This window comes from Notechis scutatus, chromosome 8, assembly GCF_049901735.1.
Source record: "Notechis scutatus isolate UNSWTSFEM ecotype Mainland chromosome 8, rNotScu1.2, whole genome shotgun sequence".
NCBI lineage: Eukaryota > Metazoa > Chordata > Lepidosauria > Squamata > Elapidae > Notechis > Notechis scutatus.
The window spans coordinates 25010-47345 of NC_142016.1; the positions used below are offsets into that span (position 1 = coordinate 25010).

Genomic DNA, 22336 nt, shown 5'->3' on the forward strand with positions numbered 1-22336 from the left:
CACCCCATTGACTTGGTGCACTGCTTCGCTCGGACTTGCTTGGGCAAGTCCCTCCGGTGCAGTGGGCTCAATGGGGTGGACCTGCGGGGCTGGCACCTAAAACGTGGCAGTGGTGGCACGTTTGAAAAGTCAAGCAAAGCCAGAGGTCAGTAATTTTTGCTGCAAAGCTTCTGGGTTGTGCACACGAAGGGACACACATGTAATGCAATTCAGCAACATAAAATAAAGAAATAAAAATAAAACAAATCAACAAGAATCAGCAAAGCATCTCTGATTAGGTTTTATTCACTACTAGAATCTAATCAGAGAAGCTTTGCCAATTCTAGTCCAATGACCTGCTCCAGCAGGGTTAGAAGGGAGTGTGTGTGTTCTTGTAATTTACCAGTACATTTTGGTTTTGCCTTCTTCAGAATTGGCATTTTAAAACATTGAGGAAAAGTAATTTTTTAGGGTGGAGGTCTGGTCCAATGGATCCTGTTTAAAGCCTCAACAAAATGTGTGAGCTTCCTGATAGTCTTGACCATGTTTCGTCCACAAAACCTTTAATAGAAGCCAAAGAGGTTTCAATGTGGAAAGGGGCCTCAGACTAAACTAGATCTCATTTCAATCTGATGCATCAGGTCTTGGTCTCTCTCTCTCCCTCCCTCTCCCTCTCTCACTTGCTAAACAACCGGCCATTAAGTGAGGACCACTTGTATTTGGTTTGCCAGTCACCTGGCCACGCCCTCCCAGTCACATGACCATCAAACCAGACCTACATGGTCATGTGACCAGCAAGCCACACCCAGCCAGCAAGCCACACCCTCAAATTAGGCCACAAATTTAAATCCCACCCCTGGGTGGGGGGCACCGAGGATGAGTTTGTAGCACCAAGTGGGTGGTGAACTGAAAAAGTTTGGGAACCAATGCTGTAAACTATGCTTAGCCTACGAGCCCAGCTGCATCTTTGCAAGGCATAGGAAATGGCAACTATTTTTTCTCCTGTACAAAAGCAGCTCTGCCCTGAGCAGCAAACGGAGGAATGAGCTACAACAATGGACTCCTCGCCACAGAATTCCTGAAAGAGAACCCAGCACATCTGCGGTCTTCTCCTTTTGGCAAAACTAGACCCTGCCCTGCCTGCTGCTCTAAAAGAGAACGTGGACACCTTGAGGACAGGAAATCATTTTTATTTACGGTGATGTTGAGGTGCCTCTAAGAACTGGGCTCCAGATTGGAAAAGAGGCTCCAGGGTGGAAATTTAAGTCTGAGCTGCAAAAGTCACTCAATCCTGCAGGGCAGACTCCAAGTCCAGGGGCCTTCAGATAGCAGGGCTGGCCTGGAAGAATCCTCCACTGGGGGGAGCAAACAAGCGGCTGCTGCTGCCGCTGCTTTGGGCTCTCATGTGTCAGTGGCGGTGTCCTCCAGAAAGAAGGTGGCTTTCAGCAACGTTTCTGGGCAAAAGAAGAAAAAATGCTTTGGGTCAAACATCGGCCACGGCTCTTTGGTTTCACGAGCCGCAGCATCCTTCCTCCCGTTTCTCCTCAGAACCATGCTGGGGAGGGAGGGATACGCCCAAAGTGAGCCAGGGTGTTCCTGGGCCCCTAAGCCTCCCAAGGGAGGATGCCAGCCGTCCTTTCTGGCCCTCCCCCAACGGCATCGCAGGAAAGGCCTCCGTCGGGCGGCTACCTTCCAGGCGGTCTCTCCGGTACCCGTGCTGCATTATCCGCTCCCAGGCCTGAGGGGCCGCCTGCAACCCCGCCAAGTCTCGGTAGCTCAGCGAGAGCAACAGCAGCCGCGCTTCCAAGTACCTGGGCCGGGCCAGTTAAGGAGGGCTCAGCGGCCGCCCGGCCCCCTCCGCCCGCCCTCCCCCGCGCGCCGAAGGATACACGGCGTGGTAGAGCGCCTCGGCGTCCAGCAGCCCGGCCAGCAGCCCGGCCCAGGCCGGGAAGGGCTCGCGGGGCCCTTCGAGCGCCAGCAGCCGCACCAGGCGCGCGCCGACGGCATCCCGAGCCTCCCGCAGCGCCGGCCTGCCAAGAGAAGTGGAGCGGAGGGAGGCGGCGGCCCAGGCCCAGTAGGGAGAGGGAGGGGGGGCGGCGGCGGCCCTTACAGCTTCTCCCGGCGCAGCTCCGCCAGCACCGCCTCTATGGCCGCCCACTGCTTCAGTCGCAGCCGCTCCGGCAGGCGCGCGAAGGCCCGCAGCGGCGTCTCTCCGAAGGATACCCTCCGCGCCGCCTCCGCCTGCCGGGCCACGTTGCCCAGGGCCCGCAGCAGCGGCAGGCAGGTGGCCAGCGTGTCCCGCCAGCCCCGGTGCTGCTCACGGAGGACGCACATCCCCGACTGGATGACGCCGCGCCGCCGTCAACATCCTCTTCGGCATAGCCCCGGCCCCCCGATTGGCTGGCGCTCCGGGAAGGACAGGACGCGCGTCTCTAGATTGCAGGCGGAAACTCTTCTTTCCTTCCGCCTCTTCCGGTCGCCTCCTCCCCGCCCCCACTCCCTGCGACTGGCGCGTCCTTTTCTTCCGGGTCAGAGGCTGGCCGGCAGCCGTTTAAGCCCGAGAGACGCCCGACCCACCTATCTAAAGGCGATGGACGCCTTGATGGGAGCGGAGAGCCTCCTGGGCTACTTCCCGTCACAAACAGCTCTCTCTGCCAAACCTCTCCTCGGGGAGCACCAGTCCCCCTGCCGCCTTCCGCTGAGCTGGATTGACCAACTGCTCCTCTCTATTCTTTTCGGACTGAAAAAGAGTTTTCCTGTTAGACCTGCAGCCCTTGAGGCGTTCCAAAACCTTCAGTGAGGAAACTGCAGGGCAATGTAAATTTGTAGTTCTTGGGACTCTAAACAGGAACTAACTGTATAAATAGATTGCAGATGTAAATAGAATTAATAGAAGCCTTTACTTCCATTTTAGATGTTATTTTCAGAGCACATGGAATAGTATGCACTTGCCCCCATCAACAATTCTGGGGGATAAAGACATGGCAAAAACCCATCGCCCAGTTAAGACAAATTTATTTTCTCTGCAGTAACTGTTATGCTGTCTGAGAAAATTATTCTCATTCAGCAGCTTAAAATTTTTCTGTAATAGGCCATTCAAGGTCAATCCCAACTTGAAAATCTTTTTGAATTCTTATCTTGGCAGAAAATCTGCCATTGACTTTTCCCGAAGTGTTTTTCTGATTTTCCATCTACTTTATTGCCTTGCTATTTTTGATGGTCTCCTATCCATGCAATAATTGAGTTCAACCCTACCTAGATCCTGTTGTTATAGAAAAAAATGCCACATAAATTGCATACTTTTCATTTAATGACATTGGTCCTACTGTTAGTGTAGGGGTCTTCAAACTTGACAGCTTAAGACTTGTGGACTTCAACTCCCAGAATCCCCCCCCCCAGTCATGTTAGCTCAGGAATTCTGGGAGTTGAAGTCCACAAGTCTTAAACTTGCCAAGTTTGAAGACCCTTGTTAGGGTATGAGAAGGGTCAAACCGAGGCCACTCATTTATTTAGTCCTATATTCAACCCTCTGCATTCCACACTCCCACATTATACAATGTGTTCCCAACTGAATTATTCCAAATTTCCTTGCAGGATCACATAAGCTTGCTTCTTTAGACAGAGTAGGAAAAAGTAGAAAAAAAGTTATTTAGTCTGTGTGACAAACCAGATGACAGAAATATTTCAGGCAACCAGAAATAGCTGCAATTTTAGGTCTTAAAGGAAATTCAGTCATTTAGCCACAGTCCTCAAAGTCACAGCATCCAGGATGTCACCTAAGGGACAGTCCCTTTGCAATCATGATGGTCACATAAACAGTTTACTTTCTTGGCTGGGAAAAGACTGGTAGATAGCACTTCAGTGTCCCTAAGGTCCAATATTTCAGCATCCAGACTCCTCAGCCCTCAATCCATACTTGGATGCCAGGATTTCAACAGTTTGAGTAAGTGCACTGGAAAAAAAATGAAGAAGATAGAAAAAATGAAGAAGATACAAAATAGAGCCGGGGTATTCCTGCTGTAATATTTTGGAATGCAATGAGAACAATCACAGTTAGTACAATAACTTGGGTTTCCCCAATCCACAAGTCATGTGTAGAAAGGAGAAGCCTGCTTAAGTGCATCTATTTTGAATCATCAACTCCTTTGGACCACAAAAATGGTTCCCCTTCATAAGAAGCAAGTATAACTCACACAAGCTACTTAACCCTAAAATAATGGGTGGCTTACCATCCTGGTCGAATAACCCTGTATTTTCCAGGGATGGAGAGGTCAACCACAGTTGAGCCTAGACGACACTCGGGACTAAGGGCATCCCCAGTTGGACCCCCATCGATGACCAGTGAAAGATGAGGCCAAAGCTCCTGGAATTCCTGAATAAAAGATACATAAGAAATTAGTTCCTAGAACCTGCTTAGTACACTTCACAGGAAATATTGTAGGGAAAGTGGGTGGGTGGGTTGGGAAACAAAAGCATGGGAAAGGGAGGCAGGATTCTGGTCTAAGCAAAAGATTGAAACTGTGCCTGCCCAATCCAAAAACAGAGAATGTCTGCTAAACATCCCATTTGAGATGTGCAATGGATGGGCACCTTTCCTCTGGAATAACTCCTCCTGGTCTCAGGCAAGTGGAAAAAAACATGGCTGCTTTGGAAGCCCTTTGGGGCTTGAATGTTGTAGAGCTCCCAGTGCCAAAAATATTGTATTAATTATTGCTGTATACTGTGATTATTGCATTGGCGGCAGCTTGTTTTCATAGCTGTTTTCCCATGCATTAAATCAATCAATGAGCAAGAAGGTACAGAGCAAAGAACCACAAGGATGGCGAGTTCCAGATGACCTCAAGCAAACTTCTCACAAGCAAGCACTCTTCTATAAAAGGGGTGCCCTAATTTAAGGCTTTCCTGAAACAGGCCCAGGAGTAGCTCCAAACATGCTGCGAGGTCAGGGCCAGAGCCGGTCTTACTGTAACGGTGATGCTGCTCGCCCTCTCGCTGACGTTGGCGCTGGTTAAAGCCAGAGCACCGCCACAGGCCCTGGCCAGCTCCCGGACGAAGTGATGATCAGGGACACGGACGCCCACCAGCTGCAGGAGGGGAAGAGAGAGGCGCGCTGCTGAAGGGAGGTGCCCAATCGACCTCGGCGGGGGGCGCTGTGTGTGGGGGCCACCGCCCAGCCCCAAGAGCGCAATCCGCCCGCCGCCGCCGCCGCTCACCGGCGTGAAGGGGTTCAGGTCGGCGTTGAGGGCGTCCGAGCGCGGCAGCACCAGCGTCACGGGACCGGGCAGGAGATCTCGCAGCAGCTCCTCGGGCACCGGGACGCGGCAGTACCTGTGGGCGAAGAGGGCTCAGCGGCTGCCCGGCCTCCTCGGCCCTCCCGCCGCTCCCGGCCCGCGCACCTGTGCACCTGCTCGACGTCGCCCAGGCAGATGGCCAACGGCTTACCAGCGGGGCGCCCCTTCAGCCGGTACAGGGCCTCGACGGCCGCGGAGTTCTGCACCAAGCAGGCCACGCCGTAGACCGTGTCGGTGGGTACCGCCACCAGCCCGCCCTCGCTTAGAGCCGCCGCCGCCGCCGACCGCGCCGCCTGGCCCGCGCCCTCCAGCAGGCAAACGCGCCGCTCAGCGCCCGCGCAGGCAGGGAGCAGCCGCCCCCGCGCCATCGGGCCCGCCAGCATGCCCCACAGCCCACACCGCCCCAAAGCGACCGGCATCCGCAGCTCTTCCGGCGCCAGGTACGCACTTCCGGCGCTCCGCCCCGCCACCGAGAGGGCATGGCCCGAGCGGCCCCTCGCCATCCTCCCCCGTCCCGGAAGAGGCGATGCCGTAGCAAGGCGCCGTCGAGTTCCTATTTTTCACCGGCCGGGGAACCGCAGGGAGTCCAACTGCCTTGCTTGCTGGGCAACGTCTCCCGCCCTTCGTGCTTCTTCAGAAAGCTACCGTACATCAGTTCCACTCCTCCGTCGCTGCAATGCTGCTGAGGGTAATCCCAACACTGGGTCATTGAGGAAGCCAGAGAGCGCGCAAAAGGCGGTCGCCGTGCCTGTCCTCGAGGGTAGAAAAGCCCCTCGTTGCGCCGAGTCTGTCGAGCACTCAGAAAGAACGGGAATCCCGGGGCACGTCTTTGTTTGGATGGGAAACTTCTACGCAGATCAGGGAGCCGCAGTTACAGACCGAACGCTTCGAAAGAGACTGCTGGAGACCATGGAAGCGTCCGCTCACAGAACCGGTGGTTAAACCGCTGCGTCCAGGGGAGCCTCGCCGTCCCTCTCGGGCCATACGGAGGCCGCCTGGGCAGTGGGGGACAAGCAGCCAGCCCGGCCCTTGAGCTCCCGGGGCACTGGGACACCACAGCCCAGCCCCGCTTCCCCACTCCTCAAGGCTGCTGTCGCTATGCTCGCTCTCCTTGGGCAGGTTGCTCATAGTGTGCGTGGAAGGGCAAAGTGTGGGTCCGTTTCCATGTAAGGAGACCCGGCTTTGTAAGCAAAGCATCCCGAACAATAAGATGGGAGACCACTAGGAGAGGTCAGGAAGAGTGGACAAGGGGATGGCGAAAGGGCAGCAGGGCTGCTGGTAGCCAAATGCTAAGGCAGGACTTTCCTCAGAATCTGACTCCCTCATTATGATCTTCCTTCCTTTTCCCCTTTTCTCTTTGCTTCCCTTTTCCTTTCTTCCCCTCTTTCCTTGTTTTCCCTTCACTGCTTTCCCCCTTTTCCTTCTTTTTCTTTCCTGCCCCTTTTTGGATGCTCAAATGCAAAAGGAGACACATTTCTCAATACCTCCTTGCCTTGTGATCAAATGTCACTTTTGCTAGTAATTTGTGGCCAAAGACTGAGAACAAACCAGGCTCAGTTTATCCCATGCTTGCATTTAGTGGGAGAGTCCACAAGACAACAGCAAACTGTCAAAACGGTGGCTGTGACAGTTGATCATAGTCCTCCGTTTTTTATGTGCAACAGTTTTAGCGTTTAGGAACAGAGGTAAGTTAGTTGCTTTTCTATTAATACTTCATCCTTAAAAGGGCTCTCCAGTAGAGAGCCTGCCATGGTCTAATTGAGACTGAAAATATAGCAGAGTTTTGTCCTGTTTTCCCCATTGGAAATGGCTGTTTGTAACACACATGGAGGGGATATGTTCCTTAGAGCTCACAGTTCAAAAATACCAATGTTAACTTGGATTGGCAACAAAGTTCTGTCTGCGACAAAACAGAACACAAAATTGCTTTCTCCTTTGAAATGGGGCATCTCCAACCAAGTTTCCTCTCTTCTTTTTTGTAAACTGCCAGAGGGTCCCAGCAGAGGTTTCCCATTTTGACCGCTCCCCCATTGTTGCCTCATCTTGGTTTTCAGCTCACTTCTCCCAGACTTGTATGTGTATGTTTGTGTCTCCCTTGCAGCCCAGTGCTGTGACATTGGAGAGGAAGATTGGGAGAGAGAAGCTGGGATGGGAGCTTCTTGCAGCCTTCCACGGAGCTGGGGATTGAGAAAAAGAAACAAGCATGGCAAAAAAAATAGCTGTCATTAACTTGTAGCCTCCTATAGGCAGGTCTCTGTTGAGGGCGTGGGGCTGCAAGGCGACACCTTCCCCCGCCCCTGCACGCGCACACACACACACAAACCCCTGTGATGGAAGGCTGCCAAATGCCAGCCAAGGAAAGTTGCTTGTTTCTCAGCCTCAGTCCCCTGCAAAAGGTGCCCATCCCAGCTTCTCTCCTGATCTTTTCTTCCCGTCACCTCCCCCGCCACCCCGCAATGCCAGAAGCCGCCGTCCGCCTTCTACGTCCCTCCCAGAGCTTGTGCAATCTCGTACCACCCCCCGCGCGCTGGCAGGCAGAAGCCCCAGGGGTCTCATCTCCCTTCTCATCTCCTCCTTCTTCCATGCTCAGGTAGGAATGAGGGAAGGGGGAGAGATTGGCAGCATGGCTCTCCCACGTGGGGGTGGGGTGGCCCCAGTGAAAGGTTGAGGGGGCATGGAGACACTGGTGTGGGCGCGTGATCAGCAACCTGGACTGCAGCCAGCCTTAGATCCGCAGGGCTGACTTGGCCCTGCCCCCTGGGCATGTGAATAGGAGGCTCCAAGCGTGTGAGGGCTGGAGTGAAGGAAGCACTGAGCACACAGTCCCCAGGGATACCAGGCCCCGCACGCTCACCGCCTCTGTGCATGCCCAGGGGTGGAGCTGAGGTGCCATCACAGATCTAAGGCTGGCCATGGCCTGGCCTGGATGGCCACCGAGTAGCAGATCAACACTCAGTTGGCCTGAGCCAGGCCAAGGTGTCCGGGCTGGTCCTTTGATGTTTCCAGGGCAGACCCACGGGCCGGATCTAACCACCTCACAGGCCGGATTTGGCCTTGAATTGGATACCTCTGTTCTAAGTCAATATACTATAGAATTCCTATGTTCATCTGTAGGTCAAAGTACAGTGTTCTATTTGGGAGGAAAGGTGGCAACCACAGGAAGATTGGGAGAGAGAAGCTGGAATGGGAGCTTCTTGCAGCCTTGCAAGAAGCTTGAGTGCAAATGCTGGATTTCTATTTTATCTCCTTTAAGCTTTAAGGAAGATAGACTCAAAATTCAGAAGGACTTTGACAGACTTGAGCATTGGGCCCTAGACAACAAGATGCAGCTCAGTGGCCAATGGCTTACTTAAACTCAAAGTTCTGCACGTAGGCAGGAAAAACCAAATGCACAGGTGTAGAATAGGTGGTATCAGGCTCAACAGTAATAACTGTGAAGGGGATATAGACTATCACTTATGAGGCAGCAAAAAAGCCAATGCAGCCACCAAAAAAGCCAATGCAGTCCTAGGGTGTATCAGCAGAGGGATAGTATAAAGCTAGTGAGGCTGCACTAGTGAAGCCACACTTGGAATACCAAGGCCAACTCTGGTAACCACCATACAAAAAAGATGCTGAGGCCCTAGAAAGTGTGCAGTGAAGATGATCAGGGGCCTTGAGGCTTGCCTTTTGGGGTTGTGGATGCTCCATTGCTAGGTTTTCAAGAAAATATTGACGGGTGGTATAGGATCTCCTGCCTTGAGCAGGGGGTTGGACTAGAAGACCTCCAAGATCCCTTGCAGCTCTTATGATTCTATTAAGCTGCTGCTTTTTATGTTCTGCATGACTAAAAGAAATTAGAGATGAAAATACTATGAAAGAAAAGAGTGGAGGCCTCAGTATGAGAAATGAGTGCTGATTCCCATTTGACTCCAGCCTCCTGCTGCACCTGGCCCTGATATTCTGGTCCAGAGGGGATACTTAAGCAGTTTAAACTAGCTCCCACAATGGCACCCTGGAGGGAACAGGTAAAGAATCAGGATATCCTGCTGCTCCCTGTTCAAGCAGAAGCAAAAGGTGTTCCAACTTCAGCTGTTTCTTAGTCCAACTCCCTTAGTCCATGTCAATGCTCTGCTCCCCCTCTTGTTGACTGGAGGCCCACAGAATGGCTCGGCACACTTTCTGCCATCTAAGTGAATGGCACGGGAACTGGCATGTACCTTCTCCCCAATGATTCATTTATTGAAGAAAGAAACCTTCTATAGGCACCACATTTAAATAAGCATTTAATATTTAATTGCTACTAATATTGCCTTCAATTAAAAATTATTTTCTAATTCCTTGCAGATATTTCAAAGTACAATAGTAATTTTATACAAACGGGAGCAGGTAGCAAACCCTATTTCACATTTTACATTCTTCAAAAATACAACTTTGTTTATTCTTCTGGTGTTTGGAAAGCTCTTCCTTTGGAAGTACTGTACCTATAGTGAGCATCTTCACATCACTCAATGCACAGACATTTGATCCCAGGTTTCAAAGTTAAACTAAATGTGCTTAAGCATAATATAGGTACTCCTGAGAGAAACAGGTTACTTCAAATTCTCCCCACCTCTGAGGTTGTGGAGTTTAGTCGAGGCAGGGTTCCCACAACATGCATAACCTGATATTTCACCCAATTCACAGACCACCTCAAATCATGAATTAACACAATAGGCTGATCAATTACAAAATTTAAGACTAACCAAACTGTAGCAGTTGTGCATTGCAATGGTTAAGCCTTTCATAAACTGGCTAAACCTTTCATGAAACCCAGCCAGTCTGATCATGAAGATTTAGATCACAGTCCAAAAGTGAAGGGAACCCAGGAAGGCACTTTCAAAAATGATCTCTGAGAACCTTTGGAATCTCTAGGCTCCTTACTTTAGGAAGCAATCAATTGTTCTTTGTGGAAAAGTGCCTGCTGAAAAAAAAGGAAGGAAACCACTTCTCTTCAACTAAAGCGTTTTCTCTCCCTCCATCTTGCACAAGTTGATGTTTTTCTGCCCAACAGGAAAAGATGCGTTTGAAACTTTCATGATCGGAACAATGGGAAATATCTATTTCCTGGTATGCCTTAATCCTAAATTGGACTAGTCCAAAAGCGGAAGAGAAGCTTATACTGTTTTCTGATATTCAGTAGAGTCCCACATCTAGCTCCACCCCTAAATTCTGACTGTGGCTAGATAGAATGGTGCTTTGTTTTTTGCCCATATAATCTAAGCCAGTATTTAGTATTTGTGAAGAAATAACACTGCAAAACAAAAGAAAAAAAAACTTCAAATAACATTACAAAATAAGAACATCAACAATAATCGTTCTTCCCTGGACTTTACTGATGAAGACTGTATGTGGGAAGAAAAGCTAAAACACTCAAGTGATAAGGAAAATATAATGCATTTACTTGAAAGTGTCCGCTGCATAGAAACTGGGTTTGGCCAGCGTGCACACTATTGAAAACACAGTGTGGATAACATACCATTTCCACCCATTTTCACAAACACACACACAGACACACCATATATAAATATATCCAGTTTCCTTGGCATTTTTCAGTGCAGAACAAACTCCAAAGCAGAAACAATAAACAATGCAGAAGTTGAAAAACCAGCCATCACTAGCAGGAAATATTGGCTAAAAACAGGAAATGCTAGTTTTAGATTGCTGAAGCGAATGCAAAGGATATGATAGGAGATAGCATTTACTTCCTGGGCCAATAGATGCTCCAAACAAGATTTCCCATGCTTTAATAGATAAGAACTCACCAATGTTACTGCCATCTCTTCCAAGATTAACTTGTCTCTTGTTGGTACCTTGAAATTTTGGAACGCCTGGTGTGTTGGAAATAAGGCAGGCAGGTGGTGGCAGAGCACTCAGAGGGCAGAAGCATAGTTTTCAGAACAGCTTCATGATCAGCAAAGAGCAGCCTGGTCCTTCCCTCCCTTGTGAGGAGGAGGACAGCTGGGAAGGTCTCCAAGCAGTGACAAAAATGGGAAAGATTCTTATCTGACCGAGTCCTTTCAGCTCAGGCTACTAATGGAGGTTTTGCATAGACTGGACATTTGCTTAAAGATGCATATGTCAGAAAAGGGCAGAGATGGTTTTGTGCCCCTTCCATCGATCCCACAGAAACACACTTGTGTGCATGCACGCACATATAGATACATATAACTACACTCACAGAGTGCATGTGGACACTTCTAGCTAAATGTATTGCACTGAAGTTAAGTACTTTTTTTGCACACCACATACTTTACTCAGAACAAAAGGAGAGAAATACCCAAGGACTGTGAGCAGTTATTTACAAATGACATCGCAGCCACCAGCTGAAAGAGAACTAAAGTGCATTTCAGAGGCAAGTGAGTAAGTGTAACTAGAACAGCCCCAGTGAACTATTTTCCTTACCTAAACTTAAATAGCAGAAGCAACTGCCAGCAAACACTAGACTTCAGAGCAGGTTTTTCTAAAACTTAAGTCATTTCCATGTTCATGAATCAGAGAATTCCCCAGCTTGTATCATCACTGCTGAAAAGTCCGAGAGATGACATTCATATCCCAGAAACTGAGCACTTGCCCTGCTCTGATGACTTGTTCCTACCCTCAATACACAGCTGAGATGAAGTCCATGGGGACTCCACTCCCTGGAGTCTTGGTACAATTAAGTTACTCAACCCTCAGCCCATAAGCAAAGCCACAGGATCAGCTGGCTCCCAAAGTCACAGGGGTGGGAGTGGGGGGCAACCTTTCCAATAGGCAGCATGAAGCAAAGAGAATGCTCTTATAACATGAACAAAATCCATGCAGGGACATGCTAGTCTAAGCCCCACCCCAACTGACAGTAGAGTAGCTCTCCAAGGCCAACAAGAAGCACCTTAACTACGCAATCCTGACAGGCACAGGGCGAGATTCAGGGGGGTCTTGTCTGTGTTTAACTTAGGAGGGAGTGAACTGCAGATACTCCCAGAGGAACAGCAACCAGCCGGTCCACCTCCTGCAGCAGTAGCAGCAGCACCAGGAGGGAACCTGCAGGGGGGCTTGCAGTCGCCTCCACTCCACAGCCTAATCACAGCGACAATGATCCTGCTTCTTCCGTCTCTGCTTTTTGACCACCCTGCCTGCCTCTCGGCTTGAGAAAAGCTCTTGGACAGGCATTCTGAGCCAAGATCCTTTGTCCTGGGAACAAAAGAGGATTACTAGAAAATCCAAACACAGCGGATGTGACAAAATAAAAACATGTACAAAACTTTAGAAAGGAGACTCCCCGAAACCTTCCAGGCATTCTACACTGGGATTTTACCCTGAGTAAGTTAAGAGGAAAGGCGCCTGTCTCACTGCACCCCAACAGTCTGCTGGAGAAAGGACAGTCTGCTTTGCCAGACCAAGGTGGGTTGCTCCAATGGACCAACACCGAGACCCCTAAGCACCTCCCTGAACCCCCTAAAGTCAGCCAATCTAAGAGGAACATTTTCTAGCGAGAGCTGCTCTATGCCGAGATAGTCATTCCGATAAAGCTGAACAGTGCAAATTCTTTTAGCCCCTGAATTCATGTAAACACCCAGGCAGTGCACTTGGTTGCCAAGAAGGGCAGAACGGTAAGAGGAAAGAGCCAGCAGCCCTTTTGCTCGTGTGCAAAGTCTGATCGTGATGCGCACCATTTGCCTTTTACAGCAAGGAGACAGAGGCGGCTGTGGGGAGGGCATCTCCACGCCTCTCTGCTTCTGCTGCCAGGAGAGGTCCCCCCACCCCCGTCTCCCTGTTTTCACACAAACATTGACTTCTTTCCCCTCCCTGCTTACAGGGCTCCTACTCTGAACCAGCCCCAGGCCTAGGAGCAATCCGTCCCACCCTCCTGAAAGCAAGGTGCAGCCTGCCTGCCCACCCCTGCTTCCAAAGTGACCAATTCCTACGCCCACATTGCTATGAGCCAAAGTGACGAAGGAGGCAGAGCTGGCATGGCTGTGTCTCCTCATGGGAGAAAGGGATCCCATGACACACTCCGAGGCAGCTGGCCCTCAGCCATCTCTGCTGCTGCTGCTTTCCAGGGCTTCCCTAAGGGAAGTTGTTGCCCAAGGCGAGTCTCTCTTCCCCTTGCAAGAGAGGTTCAAGGGGAACGAGAGGAGAGGCCGTCTCCAAGGTCTGGAGAGAAAGAAAGCGGGAGGCCTCCATGGCACTTAGGGACTGGTTCTGGGAGCCAGGCGGGTGGCCCAGTAGGGTGCTCTGCTGGCCAGCAGGAGGCAACACAGACGAATAGCTAGCAGTAACAGTGGACGTACTGGCCACCGTCCTGGGGAAGTCCTGTGGCCCTGGTGCCAGTGGGTTCCCCGAGGTCTTCAAGAGGAGGGAGGAACAGCCTTTGCTGCCGGCTTTGTCCTTGCTTGTGTCTCGGCAGGCGCACTGGCATTGGCACACCTCTTCCTGCTTGATGATAATCACAGGCACACTCAGGCCAATCTGCTGCACTGGACTCCCTGGAGAGAAAGAAAGCAATCACTCTGTGGAGAGGCCCTGGCTGCTTCTTTGAGAATGGCCCATGAAGTGAGGCTCAGAGAAAAACCTCTTCTTTCCATGCCCATCACTGCTGCTTAGCTAGCAACTTCGCCTCCCATTAGGTAGCTTTGTAAGCTTGAAGCTGCTGGTGAGGTTAGACATCTCAGGCTACAGCCTGACCTCGGCAGCTCTTCCCGAGGCAGAATCTTGCATTATCCAGCATCAATTTCATGTTCATGGAAATAAATATCCTCTTTCAACCCACAGCTTTGCTCCTTAGCGAAACCCCTTATGTCCCCTCCGTCTCTCAGAGTGTACAGTGGAGCCTCCTGTTTTGCATTAGTAAGAAGGACACCTACCAGACAATGGGCTTCCCTCAGGAAGGAGATGCAGAGAGCCTCAAATCACATGGCTGAAGACCAGAGCCCACTGGTCAGACACTCCCCCCCCCCCCGCATTCTCGCTGCCACTCTCAGCAGCAGCTTTTCTTTGGGGGGCTGTCAAAGAACGTGGAGTTCAGGCAATGTGGCTTACCTGCACCACCAGCCACAGGGAGAGCAGTTGTGAAGAAGACCTTCTCTACAACAGGAGGCTGTGGCTTGGAAAGAAAAAAAAAAGGGGGGGTTAAGCCTGTGAGGAGAGAGGTTGCAGCTCCCCACTGCAGAATACTCTGAGCTCTTGTAATCCTGCACAGCTCTGACAACACAACCCCCCTCTGGGACTTACCATTTGCTCTTGGTTCTGCAGTGTTCCAGTGGCACCATTTAAAATCCACTGGAGGTTTTGTTCTCCCATGATGATGCTGGACTGAAAAATGGCTGGGTTTTGTGAAGGAGCAATGGTAACCCTGGGATTGCTGGGCAGCGCAGGGCCTCCTCCCACAGGCACAGTCCGAACTCTGCTGGGCAGGACCTCAGGGGCACCTGCAGCTGCTGGTCCAGAGGTGACTTCTGAGACTCCAGGAAGCCCAGCGCCCGTGGGCTGTGCAGAGCTCTGAAGGTGGTGCAGGAAGCCCTGGGGATTGGCTGCCAAAAGTGTACTGTTAGAAGGAGGCACTTCTGGAGGCTGCAGGAGACTGGCAGGGGTGCTGTACGCTGCTGGCTGAGCACCCGTGGATGCAGGAGGCAGTGCTTGGAGGGAAGGCTCAGAGATGCCAAGCTGGAGAACAAGTGGCAGAGATAAGGGCACAGTCTCTCCTGATGCTGGCTGGGCTGCTGGAGCTAGCTGAGTATCACCACCAAAATCTCCCATCAAGGCATCTGTCAAGCAAGCATCGGGACCATCAAATCCATCTGTAGCCTGAGGCCTGCCCGGGAGGTGGTGATCCTGATAGAACCCAGGAAAGCCATAGCTGGATACTCTCACAGCTGCACAGGAAAGGTGCCCCACTCTTAAACTTTGCCCTGCTTCCTTCCGAGAGGACACACTACTGTGCCTACACTGCTCTGGTAAGGCAGGCCCCGATACATCCCATATCAGTCAGCCTGTGCCAACATTTTCCTTCCAGGCAGTCAAGCCCAAAGATTCCTCACTGCTCCCAAAGGACACCTTTCTTCATCAGAGCATTAGATACACAGCACATGGAATCTCTCCTTCTATTCCCAGGTGGAGTTTCTTTAACTGCACTGGGCTCTGAGGGGCTGCCAAGCCAGCTCTTCTTGAGCCTTGGACAGCTTGTTCAGATCTGAAGATCACTGCTAATATGATGTTGCCAAGTGAACTTGTACCTGTGTGCTGAGAGTCTTCCTGATGTGGAGGAGGCTCTGGGCTCTGGAACATTGACTCGAAGATGCTTGCTGGTGAGATCGTACTCAGGTCTTGTCCATGTGCCTACATAAAGGAAGTAGACATAAGGCATCCCAGCTCAGTGATCTGCTGCCCAAGCTCAGCACCAGCACTGGCTCTAGGCCCAGGTAAGACAACTAAGAAGAGGCTGTTTGCAGTACTCTGCTGGGGAAATCCTATAAGCCAGCTTGCTTTCTGCAGCATGATAGACAAGTATCATTGACTAGAAAGTACAGGTCCTCCTCCAAAGGGATGGCAAGAGGCTACTCATATACCAGACACCCTCTACTGGGCTATTATAACCAAAGGCAAGAGATGCTTACTGGATCTGAATTATCCCGCAGTTCTGAATCTGTGGACATAAGGCTTAAGTCGCTCAGGCAGAGTGAGTGGTTTGTATCCTGCAGAAGAGGAAAGGGAGCCTGAATTAAGCGAAGGATCATTCAGAACAGGGCAGGGGAACCGAGTGCCCCCTGCCCCATTCTGGTCAGTCACATCTAACACATTCAACAGTCCAAAGGCCAAAATCCCCTAAACCCCAAATTACAGCCACAAGTGTGGTTCCATCTCCAATATCACACTTTTCAGCAGCCATCAGACCTTCACTTCAGAATATGAAGCAGTCCAAATATTCTTCTGACTTTTGTAAAACACAAGGGATTGTTCAAAGAGAGTTTGGGGCAGAAGAGAACTACAGAAAACAGCATGAGTGATGAACCTGCCCTGAGTTCTACAGTGAATTGCCCAACTCCAAGAAAGGAGCCAGCAATTTTACAGAGGGTCAAATCAGAAGAAAAAGCCATGAAGAGAGAGAAAAGATTGGCAAGTCAAAATAGGAGGGATTTGACTTCCTTGTTTTTACCAGCATGAATTTGAGATTATACACAAATAAAATGATTATTTACTTATACTTGTAGGTCACCAACTCTCAATGACTGAGCAGCTTACAACTATCAAAGAAGTTAAAGTATTTATTTGCACGTATATGCTCATATAATGGTATGAGGGAATGACCTTGGAGGATCATGTGAAGAGAGGTTGCCTAGGGAAGAGCCTTCCAATAAGAGCTGCGGGCTGCATAGTGAATAGAGCAAGAGGCTCCGAAGGAACCCCCCTCCCTAAGTTCTCAGGTTATAACAGATGAATTGTATTTTCAGACCTGCAAGATTTGGTTAATGTAGCTTTACGATAAAGTAGAATTAACTCATCTGGTATGTTTCCTGTCTGATTTCCCTGGTAAAGCTGATATTATCCAACACCAATGAAATTACAAAATCAATAAAAAATAAAGATCAAAGATGCCAAGCACAATGAAGTGATTTGTTTCCCTCACCAAAGGCCTACGTAACCCAAAAGGAGGTAAGAAGGAGGTAAGACTCACTACTCCTTTCTATCCCTGCCTCTGGAAATTCAGATTTACAGTCTCTTTGAAATATTGATCAGACCTGTGCAAGCACTTGTCATTCGAATAATTTTACAAGAGATGTATAGTCAATTTACTTCAACAAAAACACATTGTTGCAGATTAAAGGCTAAAATCAGACAACATTTGTTTAAGTTGTCATGGGATTCTTGGTATTTTATTATTAAAAAGCAAATTGTTAGCCTAAACAGAGAGGGTCAAATATTTCTTTCCAAAATGGTGAATAAATGACAATAGTGACATCCTTAAATTCTAAATAAGTCCCACAAATCAAGTTGCTTCCAAAGTAACTATTTTCTTCATTAAAACAATTGAAAAGTTAAAATGCCAGTTGGTAGAAAATAGGTTTAAACTCTTCCTATATTGCAGTCAGATATAGTTGCTTTTTTGAAATCATGTTTTGTTTTGTTCTGTCTAAAACCAACATGACTTACTTACATGCCCCAAGACACCTAGTGGGCTTCCATGGCCAAGCCTAGACTAGAACTCAAGTCAGAATAACAGAAGGACGGAGCTGAAAGGGATCTTGGGGATCTTCTAGTCCAAGCCCCTGCTTAAACAGGAAACCCTATAATGTTTTGGAGAAATGGCTGTCCAATCTGTTCTTAAAAACCTCCAGTGATGGAGCAACCTCAACTACTGGAGACAAGCCCTTTCACTGATTTAATTATTCTCATTGTCAGCAAATTTCCTTTAGTTCTAGGTTGATTCTTTTTTATCCATTGCTTCTTGTCCTACCTTCGGGTGCTTAATCTTTGTGACAACCCCTCAAATATTGGAAAAACTATCATGTCACCCTAGTTCTTTTCATTAGACTAGACATACTCAATTCCTGTAACCATTCTTATGTTTTAGCCTCCAGTCCCCTAATCATCTTTGCTACTTTTCTTTGAACTCTTTTTAGCATTATCAACATCTTTTCTTATATTGTAGCAATAAAAAGTAGATTAAATATTCCAAGTGTGGGAATAGTGTGCAGCACTCTGCAGCTGCCAAAAAGTGGTTGTCCACCTAAACTCCTAGATCACTCTCGCAGTTACCACTATGAGCCAGGTATCATCTATTCTATACCATTGCATTTCAGGGTTTTGCTTTGTTTTTGCCTTAGTGTATTTTATTTTGTTAGCTAGGGTCCAGTGTTCCAGTCTGTCAAAATCCTTCTGGGTCTTGAGCCTATCTTCTGGGGTGTTGGCTATTCCTGCCAGTTTGGTTTCATCTGCAATTTTTTTTAATATAAATTTTATTTGGGTTTTCACAAAAACATAATGCAAATAAAACATCTTTTTTTGAGAATAGCATGATCCCGGGTTATCACTTCTTCATACAGACAGAAATTCAATTTCATATTCATCTTTGTCTTCTATTCCATCTCTTATTACTATTTTAACATTTTCTCCATAATTTTTCCCAACTTTATTTTCTCAACTTTATTTTTAATTATCTCATATGTAAATTCAATTATATATCTTTTTCTAAGTTTCAATGTCTTTCCAATCATTATATTTATACTTTTGTCTGTCCTGTTTCAATTTCACATTATCTTTTCTCATTAAACAATTTTTCCCCTGTAGTTACTAATTGGAGTATGACACCTTTTTATCTGGCGGGGTACAGCAGAAGAGGCTTTCTATTGCAGCTCCTGCCATTTGCAACATCTTGCCCCCGGGGGGAGACTCTTTCCCACTCTTGACCTTGCAAGGGGCCTGAAGACGTGGCTCTGCCAGTTGGCTTGGGGCCCCAATAGGGCTGCATCACACTGGAGGTGGCCAATTAATTGCACCTTGAATTGCACCTAGAAGCAAACAGGTAGCCATCTCCCTCCATGTGCATCCTGCTTCCTTCCTCCCCATCTTTTTAATTGTAAATTATTATTGTTACAATGTTTTATTGGCTGCCATCTTGTAAGCCACCCTGAGTTGTCTTGAGGCGAGATAGGCATAAATAAGTCAAATAAATAAATAAAGATGTGCTTGAGGATTGGAAGGACATCATTACTGTTCATACAGAAACAGATAGTAAAGAGTGAATACAGAAACCAGAGGGGGACTAGATTGTTAGATACAAACTGGAGAAGAAGCAATGGAGATAAGGGCAATAGCTTAGTTTGTATTAACCTTTACTGTGTTTATTGAAACTTCAATAAAATTATTAAGAAAGGAAAATACTGTTGATGTAAACTAGTTTGGATACGTTTCTCTTTTTATTTATACTGTACCTTTCCTTTCTCAGACTTATTATTTCCTACTGGTTTACCTACAGATATGTATTGGTGACCCATTTCTACCCAATTCAAAGGCTGGGCTATTGGTCTGAGCGCTGAACTTGGCAATCTGTCAGACGAACACAATTCAAAATGCACTGACGATGTCTCCTCGAATGGTGACAAAATGCTTGCAACCAAATTGCCAATCCTGGAGCTCAGACCAATAGCCCGACTACCAACCCGAGCTACTTACAAATACATTTCAATTCGAAGGCTGTTCATTGCACCTTTAAAACCCCTTGTGCCTCAGCTCAGCTCCCAGACCCTTTTGGGACCACCCCTTGCAACACAGCTTGACCCACCTGAAGTCAGAGAGGAACGGCAAGGCTTTGCCCACTGTCAGGTAAGGATCAGTGGCACACCTTCCCTTTTGAGGCCTTCATGTCTTGCAAGATCTGGCCACCTGAGGGTTGAGATGCTTCTAATCTCCTGGGCTTTAGGCAGATACTTAAGATCTGGGTGTACCAGAGTATTTGGGTTTATAGGATGAGGGCTGTCATACAAGGGTGGGATGCTACTGGTTCTGCCCAGCTCTATAGAATCGGTAGCTCCAAAGAGCAGCAGATACCGAACCGGTTCTGTGTCTGCTGCTATTTGGCCCACCTGCCCGCCCAGGCTCTTACCTGACCTTTATTTCCTGCTTTTTCAACCTCAGCTGCTTTGCGCGGCACAGCTGAGGTTGAAAAAACAGGGAAAAAAGTGTTTTTTGAAACGCTGCGCACCCGCGCACACTGCTTATCAACTGTCCCAGTGGCTCAGCTAATGGTGTAGTAAACGTGCGCGCAGCATGCATCTGGCACGTATGCGTGCAAAGCAAAACGCAAATACCGAAACCGATAGTAATGCCAGTTGAATCCCACCCCTGCTGTCATATGTAATAAATTGCTTAGGAATATTGCCCCTTTTAAAATTTGTATGGCTTTTTATGTCTCTGGGTTTACTGTCTTGAATTTATGTAAATGGGCTGTGTATTAAATATTGTAAATATTTCAATAACCAATCTCCAAGGCCCTTCTAATTTTGGCTGTTGATAAGCTTCAGTTTGTCAATGCAATACTGAGAACTGGAAGCTCTACTCTGACCATAATTTTACTCTTTCCTCTACCCAGTGGATTCCTCTGCCAGTATTCCTGTTTGTTCTCCTTGTTCATTCATTCAGTTCTAATTAGATTTTCTGTGGATCCTGCTGGAATTAAAGGAATAAAGTTGAGACTACGCAATAAAGTCTCAGTTTTACAGACCCCCATTCAGGTGACTTAACAAACAAAATCTGTAATTGGATTTTGCTCTGCGATAATAGACAATCTGTTTGATAAAGCAGATTGGAGAACCATTGCTTCTGCACATTTGCACCTGTAGTATCCCTGTCCATGTGTTTTGTCTCATGTGTTGGTCGAAATCTAAGGGTCTTCCATGACTGGTATTTGAAATTGGCATTATTTACAAATATTTTATAAATACTGTTTAATCTACAATGGCTCCAAAGGCAGTCAAAAAAGAAGAAATTTGAGCATCACACATTCCAATAAAAAACTAGTAATGATTGAAAAGTCAGAATTGGGATGAGCACTGGAGAACGATATAAAGAAACAGTGTTTGATATTTGTAAAGCAAAAGATATGCTAAAGAAAAATTTTCTTTCCCCCCTTTTTAAAAGCATTTAAATTACAAGTGTTTGTGGATGACTTAGCTTTTATTCTAGCAGATACATTAAGAACAGGGACTAAATTAATAAAAAGAACAGAAGAATATGGGGAAGTGGCAGGCCTGAAAATAAACAAAGAGAAAATGAAAGTTAAAAACGTAACGGAAAAGCAAAAAAACAAACAACAAAAATACAAACAAAAAGAATAGATATTCAAATTGTAAAGGAAGTTAAATATTTAGGGATTCAGCTGACAGCAAGATGTATTAAGGAAGATAACTATTATAAATTGTTGAAACAAATTCAAATAGATCTGGAAAAAAGAATCTGCAATTATCATTGGTAGGAAGAGTAGCACCAATGAAAATGAACATTGTATGAAGATTATTGTATTTATTCCAAATAATACTGATAAAGCTGGAAAAAATATTTTGAGGAACTTAATAAAATAATACATAAGTATATCTGGCAAGGGAAAAAAGCAAGAATTGGTTTGAAAATGATGCAAGATACAAGAAACAGAGGAGGTTTCGGACTACCAAACTGGGAATTGTATTATCAGGCTGCTGTATTAACATGGACAAAAGAGTGGATTGTATTGAGAAACATAAGATTATTGACTTTGGAAGTATGTGATTTACAACTGTGGTGGCATGCTTTCCTGTGGTATGGTAAAAATAAGATACATGAATATTTTCAGAGACATTATATAAGGAACGCACAAATGTTGGTGTGGGAGAAAACCAAAGAACAATATTATTTGAGGATACCTGTCTGGCTTTCAATAATGGAAGCAGTAACTCATCCAAATATAATTAATATGGATAATATTATTAGATACAAAGACATTTTGAATGAAAAAGGGGAACTCAAAACAAAAGAAGAAATGAGTGAGCAAGCAATTGATATAACATGGTATTCACGAGTCCAGATACAGTCTAGATATGAGAAAGATGCGAAATCACAGGGTTTTTACACAGAACTAACAGAGTTAGATAAAATCCTAAGAGGAACAGAAGAAAGGTTAATTGTCACGTCCCCACGGCATGCTGGAGCCGTGACACCGAGCGGTCTACTGCGTCCAAAGGTGCTACCGCGTTAGGAAGTACATGCCAGCCAACCGACATGGGGTTCGCATTGCCGATGAAGATTGACGAGCCCTGATAACATCAGATGCTGAATTATCACAAGTTGTGGGCGGCTATCGGCAGAACGATGAACATGCTGACTGTTAAAATAATGACCTTGTGGGGATGGATATTCACTAGGCGGGCACAAGGGCGTTGGTGGGATATGGAGAGTATAACGTGGTGAGGGTATGGTAAAGGAGGGTGGATAATTAACAGACAAATGCACAGTATCTGGGGGTTACATAGTGACCAGAAATTAAGCAGTAGTGTCCACCGGATGGTAGATAAACACATTACGTTATTATCTGGTGTATA

General features: G+C 47.5%; 3 protein-coding genes across 5 annotated transcripts in view; all 3 read right to left on the reverse strand.

The window, feature by feature from the left end:
- Positions 1–1153: 1153 nt before the first annotated feature.
- On the reverse strand, positions 1154–2719 carry AIRIM (AFG2 interacting ribosome maturation factor). Its single transcript, XM_026673782.2, has 4 exons — positions 2090–2719; positions 1869–2009; positions 1669–1790; positions 1154–1433 (listed from the first exon to the last, which is right to left on the reverse strand). The coding sequence occupies exons 1-4, from the start codon at positions 2311–2313 to the stop codon at positions 1381–1383; spliced, it is 540 nt and encodes a 179-aa protein (XP_026529567.1). The 5' UTR covers positions 2314–2719; the 3' UTR covers positions 1154–1380.
- Positions 2720–2860: 141 nt separating this feature from the next.
- Positions 2861–5708, reverse strand: YRDC (yrdC N6-threonylcarbamoyltransferase domain containing). The gene is made up of 5 exons (XM_026673781.2): positions 5376–5708; positions 5193–5307; positions 4944–5063; positions 4209–4351; positions 2861–3931 (listed from the first exon to the last, which is right to left on the reverse strand). The coding sequence occupies exons 1-5, from the start codon at positions 5687–5689 to the stop codon at positions 3862–3864; spliced, it is 762 nt and encodes a 253-aa protein (XP_026529566.1). The 5' UTR covers positions 5690–5708; the 3' UTR covers positions 2861–3861.
- Positions 5709–9522: 3814 nt separating this feature from the next.
- Positions 9523–22336, reverse strand: part of MTF1 (metal regulatory transcription factor 1) — a 36939-nt gene continuing 24125 nt past the window's right edge. Inside the window, exons 7-11 of one of the 3 annotated variants that reach the window (XM_087970421.1) lie at positions 15884–15961; positions 15503–15605; positions 14502–14800; positions 14310–14373; positions 9523–13756 (exon numbers count right to left, since the gene is read on the reverse strand). In XM_087970421.1, coding sequence (XP_087826547.1) covers positions 13338–13756; positions 14310–14373; positions 14502–14800; positions 15503–15605; positions 15884–15961 — 963 coding nt within the window. In that variant the 3' untranslated portion in view covers positions 9523–13337. Of the gene's footprint in view, positions 13757–14309; positions 14374–14501; positions 15035–15502; positions 15606–15883; positions 15962–22336 lie in introns of all 3 variants that reach the window. The other 2 variants (XM_026673777.2, XM_026673778.2) reach the window with 2 other exon arrangements.